Source organism: Rhea pennata, chromosome 18 (genome assembly GCF_028389875.1).
Source record: "Rhea pennata isolate bPtePen1 chromosome 18, bPtePen1.pri, whole genome shotgun sequence".
NCBI classification, from domain to species: Eukaryota; Metazoa; Chordata; class Aves; order Rheiformes; family Rheidae; genus Rhea; species Rhea pennata.
Window position 1 is genome coordinate 6172366 of NC_084680.1, and position 12044 is coordinate 6184409.

At 55.8% G+C, this 12044-nt stretch overlaps 1 protein-coding gene across 1 annotated transcript in view; it reads right to left on the reverse strand.

The window, feature by feature from the left end:
• ASTN2 (astrotactin 2) overlaps positions 1 to 12044 on the reverse strand; it is a 410202-nt gene that overhangs the window by 139699 nt on the left and 258459 nt on the right. Inside the window, exons 14-16 of the mRNA XM_062590667.1 lie at positions 4954 to 5078; positions 4393 to 4497; positions 2396 to 2575 (exon numbers count right to left, since the gene is read on the reverse strand). Of these exons, the coding sequence (XP_062446651.1) occupies positions 2396 to 2575; positions 4393 to 4497; positions 4954 to 5078 (410 nt within the window). The remainder of the gene's footprint in view (positions 1 to 2395; positions 2576 to 4392; positions 4498 to 4953; positions 5079 to 12044) is intronic.

Here is a 12044-nt window from a genome sequence, read left to right on the forward strand (position 1 = left end):
CTCTTTTGATCTGCTTTGTTTGCTAACAAATTACAGTTATCCTGGCTTTACTTTTGTATGTATTAGAGATGATGCACGTGTGCTTTCTCTACGCCGTTCTGAAATGGGCTGGCTAGCAGCGGGGAGCACGACAGGCGAGAGCTGTTTCTGGGTTGAGAAGGTATCCAGAACAGTCTAGCTAAAGCTATTTATTCAGATCCTCCTTATGTCACGGGTAAATCGTGAGTAAATCAGCGGAGGAGCTGGGAATAAAATCCACTATCTTCGCCAACAAGCTCTTTCTTTTAGCTAACTGCATTATTTTCCAGGAGAGAACCCTGTGTTTCCCAAAACTCCCTTCTTATCTCTCCACATAGCCACACAACCTCCTCCTAGGTATCTTCAAGTGTCTTAAGCAACTTCAACGTGTTTCCAGAGCAGTGGAAAGTGCCATTTATAGCGTTTGTTCCCTCCATCATGCCGATGGCCCCCAAGATCAACCTCCCAGAGCCCCATGCTGCAGACGGACTCACGCCCAAGGCACAAGCACAGAGATAGCACCTGGTGCCTAAAGGCAACACAGTGAGAACTTAAACACTTATCTTTGAGCATTACCCACAAAATCCCTGTTTGGTCACTGGGAGGCCTATGAGTCCATTGGTGCTTCACTCTGCACCCCTAAAGGGAGGTGGAGAAGATCTGCTAAAATTGCCACCATAGCAGCTAAGCTAAACACTTGCAAATGATATGACCATGTCCCAAATCCTCCCAGGACATGTGGTTGGGAAAGATGCTCTGAACACGCCTGGCATGCATCGACAGCGCCGCGTTCGGTACTGAGGATCCAGCCACAGCCATGCGACAGTCATGGGGTAGGCACAGCTCCAGCCACGTGTGCCCGTGCTGTGTGGGGAAAGGGGAAGCCGAAAGCAAGCCTTGGATAACTGCAAACCATGCACTGAAAAGGAAACTATCTGGGTGAGGCAGTGTCAGCGAGACGCTACTCCACTTCAGGCCCTGTGGTTCCCTGCAGCACCACGAGCTTTCGCTCTGGACCTCCGAGAACTGAACCCATCCCTGTGACGCGCACAAGGCAGAGGGCTCAGAAGCACGAGACGTTTCACAAAAGGGTCAGGATGTTGCCACTGTTCCTCTCCCCATAGGCCTTGACACCATGCTGGTGAAATAGGGGCGATGCTACCCCCAAGCTTGAAAAGCACCAAAGCACTGCTTGTGCTATTCACCAAACAGAGACCCTTCTCATTTACACCCTCTAATGCTGGAGTAACGCAGTCTCTCCAGTCCCTCTGGATTTGAATTAGCCCCACTGGGAGCGGGAGCTGCCCCAAGCCTCCTCCCCACTGACACGCTTGCAAAGGGATTCCAGGGAATACGCTTGGATGATTAATTACGTCTCAGGCACGTAAACAACACACCTCTGCAATGTTTTCTCCTGCTAAATAGGGGCATTGCTATGGCAAACTTCATTTATCATTATTTGAAAACAAACCGAATGAGTATAGAGTGTCATAAATACGCTCACAAGAAGAGCAGCATTGGGTAGACAGACAAAAAATAACTGAAAAGCACCGAAGAGGCTGGTGGGAGCGTAGTCCTGGCTCTGCTGGATTGCACTAAATTAGGCCACTCGCTGCAACGCATGCAAGGCAGGATGAAAGTGCCTTTACAGTCTCTGTTACTGTGAATCCTACGGTATGTCCAAAGGACTGACAGAAACATCAGAGTCATTTTTAACAACAAAATATCAAGCCAAAGGAATATCCCAAGTTCCCTGGAGGAGAGAGATGAACGGGCAAATGGAAGGCTACAGCAATAAGGGAGTTTTTATAAACATAACCTAATTGTATTACTTCAAAGTCCTGAAGTTTATTGCCCTGTTTAATGATGTGTCTCATTATTTATAGTGTAGCACAACGAGTCTGCTATTGATTTAATACACTTCCTTAAAGACCATCATTGTCGCAAGCAATAAAACGAAGCCGTTCTGAGACAGCACAATTATGCCACATCTATCTAAACGGACCCAAATCACCCAGGGCGTTCCGGGGCCACCGCAGTGGGGCCGGGACGTGGCCGACGAGGGTCACGGCGTGTTCGGTTCAAAGCAAGAATGGCAGCTCCGGGGATGGCAGGAGCAGGCGTGCGGCTGCTGAAAGGCAGCGGCGGGACGGGAGGGTTCGCCCAACGCGGGAGTGCTGCCTGCGGACCTGTGCAGCAGTCGCGTGCTGCTGGGCCTTTGCTTTGATCCCGGGCTCCTGTCTGCTCCCACTAACGGAGGAGGGACTACCTGGAACACGCGCACTGCCCGGAGAAAGCAGCTGACCCGATGGAAAATGGGAATAAAAAGAGCTGCAGCAGCATTTGAGTCACTCCCTGTTTCCTCTGATCTCCTTACCTTTCTGATACTGGAGCCAGAGCTGCTGCTGGACCTTCTTGCTGGGGAAGTGGATGGTGCAGCTGAACTCGGAGCCATACAGCGCCTCCGCGATGTAGTGAGAGCCAAACTGCTGGATGAAGGAGAGCAGCTCCTCCCGGCTGCTGTCCTTGCTCAGGATCTTGAGGATGTTTGCGAAGCCTGTAAGAGTAAAGTCTGCTGTTGGCAGGTTGGCCAGGCAGGGTTGACAGCAACAGCCCTGCGAGAAAAAAGCCCCCAAGATCCCCTGCTTAAAACGTCCTTAAGTAGGTACAAAATGCATTTTCTCCTCTGTTTCCTTGGTAGTTTACATAATCTTTTGCTAACCTCAAAATATGTTATTTACCTCAGGCTGCAGCTTTTACGTCATTCTATGATTCCTCTTCACAAATAAACTGTCAGGGATGCACATGTGAATGCATGCGTATACATACACACACAAGCTCAGGCTTGTTTTGCAGAACGCTAGAACATAAATCAATGGCTTCTGCAGAGGATGTGCTTGGCCTTTGTTATGCAGGGATCACTGCCAGAAAGGTTGTCCTGGTGTAAGGATGAATTTATTATAGATTGTACAGGCGGACCATCCCCAGCGTAAATACTCTGGACAACTGATACCTATTTTTAGAACAGCTGGAGACAGCCCAGAGTGACTTGAGCAGTTGGGCTGACAGCAGTTCAGTGGATGCACCCAGGGCGGACAGGGCGGGGTGAGCTCTGCAGAGCCCCAGGCAGACAGCTTGGGACTGCCCTGGAGCAGCACCACCGGCACCTGGGAGGACAAACCCAACCACGTCCTCCAGGTGTTTGCAAGAGGCAGGGAAACTCCTACAGTAAGACCGCTATTTTGTCAAGACCAAACTTTGCCAAGAGGCTTTTCTGACTAGGACACGGTAAGCAACCTCAGCTCAGCTGCCCAGCCTTCTTGCTTGGGCCAGGATTAGGTATTTCTCAGAGAGTCTAGAGTTGGACTATGTCCCGGAGCTGGGAGGTGACTCCAGGCTCGGGACGCTCCCTCCCTGCAGTCTTACATGGGGATGGAGTTTTGCCTAGTTCGATATCGTTTAAATCGCTGGCATGGGGGACAGGGCACCGGTATCTATCCTCATTGCTCTATAAAAATGATCCATCTTGGAGGCACTGGTGACTATACGAAGCCTTGGCGTTATTTAGAGCTGGCCAGTATCGAAGTTTTTGGTCCAGTGGTGAAACTGAAAATATATTACAAGAAAATATGTCGTAGCTGTCACCAGAAGGAGGTTAGCTGGCTGGCTGGTTGGTTGGCTGATTTTTTGAAGGAAAAGCTTTACTAAATAAAAAGGATGATAAATTCATTTTGAGCTGACCCCAAATACTTTGCTCAATTCCAAGGGGGTCAGTTTGTTCTGGGGCCGTGCAGCCTTTTTGTATCAAATCCTTTTTCCCTCCATTTAAAAATAGGTTGATTTTTAAATAAAAAATGCTGTTTTGAAATGGAAGGGCAGAACATTTCAGGTCGCAACAAAACGTTTCAACGTTTCTGAAAGAAAACGTGCGGTTATGCAAATGCGGCAGTGAAATGCTGTGACGTTGGCAGGATCCTCCCTCCCGCCCCTTCTTCATCTGCAACTCCTCGCTTCATATGACCCACGTTTACAAAACCTTTGGGGGTCCTTTTGAAATCCCATTTTCCAGGAATTTACTACTTGCCACGCATGTGTACGTACAGCCCCGACGCGAATCCTTCCTTATCGGCGCAATCCCGCCCAGTCACGCAAACTGCCCGCCTCGGTTTCCCCCCCGCAGAGAGGAGAGGAGGCTCTCTGCCTGCCTCCGCAGCAGCGGCGGGCGCCTTCGCTACCGCCCGAGCAGAGCCCGGAGGTGCAAAGCGCTGCAGAAACGCTCTGCACGACAGCGGGTTGCGAAGCGCGGGGTAGCGACGGGGGAGCCGGTGGCGAGAAGACAGCGTGGCCCGCTGCCGCCAGCAAGGCGGCCCTCACCTGCCGAGAGGGTGATGGAGCTGAGCTTCACTCTGTACAGGTTGCTTCTGACCCTCCAGTGCTGCACCATGGGGTAGCCCATCGCCTCGTCGTACTTGATGTCTCCTGCGAAGACAGAGCCGGAGCGCTCGGGACCGCCGATCGGAGCGGCAGGCGCCGGCGCGCTCTGAAAAGGCGCTATAGCCGCGCCGAGCGTTTCCTTCGCGACGCGCGTCGGGGCTGCGAGCGCGGCGACAACAGGGACCGCGACCTGCGCCGGCGGACGGCGCCGCTGGAGTCCCCGGGGCTGCTGCCCAGGCCGGCGGGCGCCGGCCGGGCCGAGGGGCGGCCGCGCCATGGCCGGGGCACCGCTGCGAGGGAGCTCGCAGCAGCGGGCCCGGGGCCGCCGTCCGGGGGCGGAGGCGCGGAGCCGACGCAGCGTTTCCGGCTGCCGAAGGAAGGCCGGGAGGGTGCCGGGAAGGGCCGCGGGGTCTCGGGGCACGCCGGCCAGGGCTGGGCGCGAGGAGGGGAGCCGGCGGGTTGCTTCCGCCCTCGCGGGGCGCGCGGCGGCACGGCTCGTACCCGTGAGCAGCTGGAGGTTGGGAAGGGGCTCCGAGAGGACGCCGCGGCACTGCTCCTCCACGGGCAGGGGGATCACCAGGAGGCCGTCGGCCAGCTGCGGGAAGTCCTTGATGAAGTTATTCTCCCTGCGGAGAGAAAAAAAGAAAACTCCAAAGCAACGATGCGGCGTCCGGGCGGAGGGGCCGAGCTGGCCTCGCGGCGCCGGGGCCGAGGGGGGTCTCCCGGGTGGGTTCCTCAGGGCAGGAGAAGAGCAGGCCCCCCGCGCCGGAGGGGGTTTCCTCGCCCTCAGCCCAGCCCCGGCCTCGCCGTGCCGCTGTCCGACCCCGGCGCAGGGCAGCTGCCTCCGGGCCGCGCCGGCCCCGGCCCAACGGCCGGGGGAAGCCCTTGAAGCGCGGTGGAAACGGAAAGGTGCGGCCTTGGGGGCGACGCGCAGGGCAGACGGCTCCGAGCACCCCGCGTGCGGAGCTGGAGGGGCTTTGCCACAGAAAAGAGGGACGCGCCGGCAAAACGGGGTCAGCCCTGGGAGCGCGGCGGCAGTCTCCGTCCCGGAGCCGCCTCCCCCTCCCTCCCGCCGCTCCCGGTTCGGGACGCGGCCGGCGCGCCCCGCGGCCCACGGCGCTCTGCTTGCCCCATCCAGGCGCGCGCTCCGAGGCGAGACACGCGCCCCGACAGCCCTCTTGGTTTCTCCGGAGAGATTCAGGCCCAACGCGCAGAAGCCGAGCGCGGCAGGGCAGGAGAGACGCCGCGCGGGGCGGCCGACGCGGAGCAGCGGCCTGCGCTCTCCCTACGCCACCTGGTTGCATCTCACGAGCTTCACTAGAGACACTGCCAGAGAAAAAGTGTTTTATTTGTCCGAGGGGAAAAACCTCTCGCTCACACATATGCTCACAAATCTCCTATTGATCGCGCTCCGCTCTGCATCCCCAGTGGCTAAGCGGTGATTTGCTGTTCTAAGCCCTTCGCTGTCTTAGCAATGCAAATGGGGTAAGTGCAATTACTCCAGGAGCCTCAGGCTGCCTGGGTGGCCAGAGGCAGGGGCTACAAGACCAGGTGAACTGGTAGGGAAGGAGCATGTGGATATTTCTGCTACTCCACCTCAGCAGAAAGGGGAGAAAAGTGTCGGTAATGCTCCAGACAACAACTCCAGAGCCCAGGAAAAGCAAGTTGTAGCACTGCAAATGAGAGGATGGAGCAGATCTTCCACTGTGCAGCTCTACTAGGGCCAGTAGAGGACGGAGACTGTCCCCTCTGTGACTGGTCAGCCCCACGCTGTCCATCAGAGAAAAACCACAAGGGGGAGGTGAGTCACACCAAATGCCATCCGGCCTAGCACCCTGCCTCTGGGAGCACCAGGAGGGAGCACGGTGGGACCAGCTAGTGGCACCTTCCCGGGCACCCTCCCAGTTTCCAACTATCTGAGTTAAGAGCGTTGGGTCTGGTTATGGTTACAGCACATCCTCCCAAACACATACAAGCTCGGGAAGAGAGACCTGACACTGCCGGAATAACTGGCTCCTGGGTGACGAAACGCTTGTCCTGTGCCCAGCTGAACAACAGCTACGCACAAGCGCTCGCTGTGCACGGGAAGGGCTCTGAGCGGCTCATCCCGCACTCCTAAAACATGGGCACCTCTCCCATCCCCTGGCTGCGGGGTGCGGAGACTGCTCTGTCCTCTTGGCTGGGGGAGGCAAATGTTTGCCTGCCACTGCTTAATACAGGCAAACGCATCCCAAATAGACTGTGGAGCACTAGCCCCGGTACCCTGCAATTGCAGCAGCTGGGGCGACACATTGTGTGATGGGGACCATGCCACCACTTAGACCACGGCTGCGGCAGCCCCGTTAGGCATCCAAAAAACCTGCTCCCTCCTAGAAACCTGTGCTGTTCTGCTGCCGTTACAGCGAGGCCAGAAATACCCACCGGATCTTCTGCCACGCTTCACAGCAGAAGCTAGGAGATTGCATTAATCTAGCACATTATATCCAAGTACAGGTGAGAGAAGATGCATAGAAACTACCTCTCTTCCATCACCCCCAAAGGAACGTGTCCAGACCATTTCATGGATACCTGCCTGTGTCTGGGCGCACAGGCCAGCTGTCACCCTGCGCAATGCTCCTCCGAGCGCGCTGCGCACGCGCTGGCCGCGTTGCACAGACACTTCTGCACTCAGCCAAAGGAAGCTGGGCACGAGCCCAGCTTGTTTGGGGTAGAAAAACAACAGCTGGGGTGGGTGGCAGTCCGTGTGCCATAGCAGCTAAGGAAGGAGGGACCTGAAAGGAGAAGCCACACAAAGCCAGGTGTGAGGATCATCTGTATGCAGTGGCTGCTAGTCAAAGCTGATGCCTCTCTAAAAAGGTATTTACTGAAAAGCTGTGCTCCATGGTGCTGCTTGCTGTAATATCATTTGCTTAAAGAGCTCTGCAATCAAAAGATTGGGGAAAAACAAGGGCCAAGTGCATGCACTTGCAAATAAAGGCCTGTGCACGCGTAAGTGTGTGTGCACGCATATGTCTACAATATGCTGCTATGTTTGAGCGAGCAGCGCTAAAAGACAGGACTTCAGGAGCAGTTTGATGACACATTTTTGCTAGCAAATCCTTTCCGTGCCTCCTCCCTCCCCTCTGCCAACAGCTGTCTTTTCTCTTTGCTAGCAGGTCAGCGCTGTTCACTTCCCTGCCTTCAACCACACACACGTGCTGCTCTGTCACACATGGAGCGGCCCCTGCAAGCGAGGAACGAGCCACAGAAGAGCAGAGGGGAGGGAAACACCAGATCTCTCCGCTCAGCGCGGGACAGCAGAGAGTCCCGCAGTCTCTGCACGGAGCTGCCGAGACAGCGCTGCCCCGCACCGCGCCAAGCTGGGACCTGCTCCTGCGGGCAGGGCAAGGCGGACGGGGAGGGCCGAGAGCGGTGACGAGGAAAATCGGTTCGGGAAGGGTCTTCCCCACGCGCCCCCGGCACCGAGGGCGGTGTGCTGCGGAGTCTCAGCCGGCAGAGGGCTGCCGCTCCTTTTCCACCGCGCCTTATTAACCACCCTGCGGCTCGCAGCGCTGCCCGCCGTAAATCACAGAAAGAGTTTCTGCCGGGCTTTCGTGCTCTTTAGAAGCGCTGATCAGAGCCCCCGCGCGCAGACCCCGAGGAGCTCGGCACGAGGAACGGAAGCGCGGGCGAGGGGCGGAGACGCATTGGGAGGGCTGCGGAGGCTCGGCGTTACCGGCCGCCCCGCGAGCCGCCGGGGCGGACGCGTGTCGGCCCGGGTGCACGTCTGCACCGCCCGCACTTTGGCACGGGTCCGGCATCACATGCAGTACCTGTGCTTGCGTGAAGGTCCGTGTGGTTGCTGTGACCTTGTGGTTTCTACCAGCAGCGGAGCCAAGTTCATTCCAGTCAGCTCAGGAGAGAGCCCACGACACCTATCTGCTCTCAGCACCTGACAGCCACACGACAGGCACCCTCCTCTTTCTCTTTTCTGCCCTCCAGCACCTCTCCATTACTCACAGAGCAGATGTGTTACACGAGCAGCAAACCCGCTGTCGATCCTCAGTGCAACGCGCACTGAATTAACTTGTTCACTCTCATCCTTCTCCTGGAAGGGATCTGCCAGTCTCTACGGGCACTTAACAGATAGCAAGTTATTATACAAAGAAATGTTTTTTTTCTCCCTCCCTGCCCCAATCCCCAGTAGTTGCCAATCCAGACTACTTCCTTTCCTTGAGGATGAGCTGACTTCCAGATAAATGAGTCTTGATGTTGAAAAAGGTCAGATATCCCAAGGCTTCACTAACATCTCTTACTGGCAGGGTGGGCTGAAGAGGAAGGCACTATGCTGGATTATACTGGGTTTAAAATCCCAGTTTTGACAGACACTCCGTGTAACCTTGGCCAAATCATAAAACCCAGCCAGTGCCTCAGGCGAAATGGAGATGACAGCTCTCTCCTTCACCGAGGTGCTGGTGGGGTAAAAGCAATTAGTAACTGCAAGGTGCTCAGTTACCAGGAGGAGGGGGGTCAGGTGAGAGGAGCCTGCTGAGTCTGTATCCTCTTGTCCTTCAAAAACTGGATATGCAAAACTAGAGACTGTTTTGAGGACTCTGACCTTCCATAATGCACCCAAGGTCACGCAACGAATTGCTGGAGCCTAGAGCTGCATTACTCCGCTCAGCAGTGCCGGCCCTGTGCCACGCAGCCCAGGGAGCAGAGGAAGGCACTCAGAGGATGGGCGAGAGGGGCCGGCATCCCAGCACCAGCGGTGGTGCGCATGGCAGCTGGGGGAGCAGCAGCAGAACTGGAGGTTGGCACTGGAGCTGCTGGCCTGGATGGTGCTGTAGGTGCTGTGCCCAGTCCAAGGTGAGGCTCTGTTAAGCCCTGGGGTATTTTGTCCGCAAGCCAGGGCACTGAAGGCCAGCGCCAAAACTGCAGTCTCTGTGAGTGGATTTTGGTCTGTGGTAGTTACAGATCGGCCAGTGACTCATATTCATTTCATTTTTCTATTAGCAGCACCATCGGGTGAAGAAGCACTTCTCCTAGGCTCAGTCAGCTGTGGCTTCCTCCCTTCATGCTTCATTCTTGAAGAACATGTCCTAGGGGCTGGACTTTTGCCTGCCATCCCTCCTACTCTGCTTACCCATAAGATTTTCACTGCAAGAGCAAACCATCATTTTAAGTGGAGCTTCCTGCTCCTCCAACAGCAGTTGACAGTGGATGCACATGATGCATCTCAGCAACTGTGGGCAAATACAGTCAGGAAGGGATAAAAGAAAAAAAAAGAAAGGAAAGGAAAAGACCCCATAAGTGATTAGCTGATGGCCTGAAGCACGAGATTTAATTACCCTTATCTGAGCCAGCACAGCTACAAATGTTAATCACATTGTCATCCAGTGTGGTTATGTTCAGGAAGGTGGCTATGTGAGGATAGCACTTTCTGCACAGCTATACTATTCATGCCTGTGATGACATCTTCTGTGGCAAGAATAATTTATTAGCCGTCTTTCCGTCCTGCAATGGCTTGGGAAGAACAAGATGGATTTGAGGTTGTCTAATTCATCATGCTGGTTTTTGAACCAACCTTCCTTCCAGCGTCCTCAACGGGGTGGCTGTAAGCTCAGAAGAGGCTGGCTTGCACCTGACATGGGAGCATTCAGGAATAGCTCCTCCTTTTTAACTTGTAATCACAAAAAAATTGATCTAGAGTCAGAGGGAGACAGTAAAGAGTGTCTCCTATTTCCACACTTACTTTGGAAAAGGTAAGCACACTGTAAATCTCACCCGAGACTTTGTCACCATGACCTCAGGCACCAGTGAGTTATAAAGGCTGAGCACATACTGCGTGAAGTAGCCATTACTTACGCCAAATTTACTAGCCATTAATTTTAGGGAGTCCCTGCTCCTCTCTAACAAGGCAGGATAAAACGAAGAGACCAACCAGTTTCTGCCAGGCCTTTTAGTCCTCTGCAGCTCCCTAACGGAGCAGTCTCGCTCTTTGCAATGATGATGAGACTGGTCAGTAGGGGAGAGCGTTGCCCCAGAAGGCTGATTTTCGGTGAGCAGGACACGTGGCTTCCCCGCTCGCCGACGGAAAGCTGGCCAGGCCATCGGGCAGCTGATGGGGCTCGCTTCCTGTGATGGCAGTGGGGTGACAGCGGTGACAGAAAGGGGGCAAGGTCTGCAGAGGTATTGGGGAGGCTGCGGGGTGGGGGGGAGAGAGCACATGGGGAGTGCGTTGCGCGGAGGCCCCAGCTCCCACGGCCCCTCGGCAGCCTGGGCCAGCAGGATGGCAAGCGCTGTCCTTGGCCACCTTACCGGAGGTCTGTCCCAAAGCCACGTGGCCGCCAGGACCCAGCTTGCCATGGGCAGGTTCCCCTAAGACATGTCAGGGAAGAGCCCACGTGGCCAGCCTGGAGCCGCGAAACCCAGCTCCTCTCGGACATGACCGGCACACACGAGCACGGATGAGCTTACAGCCAGATCTGCACTCGGAGCAAACAACGTGGGCCACCAAGCAGCTGGTGCCACCGCACGTCCCTGGCACGGCAGGGGCTGACGCGCGCAGCTAACCCAGCTCTGGACGCCAGCGGCACTTGGTCGCAGCGAGAGTACATGCCAGTGTTTTTGCTCTGTTAATAAACGGCTCAACAATATTCAATAGCTGCTCTACCCCCTCGGTTCGGGGAAAATTAGCATTTAAATTGAGGTGTTTCAGGGAGGTAAATCACGAGAGCGCTGGGACCGAGCGCGTCCCCGGCTGCAGGCGCTGCTGCGCGGCACTCACAGCAGCGGGCTCGGCTCTCGGGGCTGGCACGCGTCGTCCTTCCCGCGGGGCCGAGGGCTGCCCGCTCCCCTCCTGCGGCACCATGAAGCTATCTGCTCTGCAACTGCGAGGCGGTGAGGACGGTTCAGTCAATCACCGCTGGCGAAATGCCGCGGGCTCCGTCTCGGCGGCTCTTTGATCCAAGTACAGGAATACTAATTGCAGCACCGTGCCGGGAGTGCCGGCTGGAGAGGCAGCGTGGGTCTGTGCCACCCGGCACCATCAGCTGCCTCGGCCCTTGCCTGTGACTCACAGCACAACAGTGAGAGCAAGAACAGCCAGAGGCCGCGTGAGACTTTGAAGCTAGGACCCACCAAGTCTGACTCTGTCCGTGGGAATGGTGTCCTCCTCAGAGCATGGTCACCTGTGGGGCCCATTTGCCCCGATGGTGCCCAACCTGCCTGACACCATCAGGACAGTGGGACACCACTGCAACCTCCAGAAGGCCTGGCCAGCTGGTGCATACCAGCACCAACCGGCTGCTCAACTCAAAAACGAGGAGGTCTCCTGTGGCCACCACCGGAAGAGCTCTGCTGGGAGCAGCACTTGGCAGTAACATGGAGGGCCAGGACAGCAACGACAGGCCTGCTGAAATGAAATTAGTGGTGGAAGTAGTACTGAACCTCTGGGAGCCAACAGAGATGGAGAGGTCTCTCTAGACTCATGACAGTGAATAGCTTATTCACCAGAAGACATCATTTTGGTTGACCTGAAACTATTTGTCAACTCAGTTTGAAGTTGTTGTGAAGTCTGAGCAGAGATTTTTGTTTGTGTGTGTGCAAAA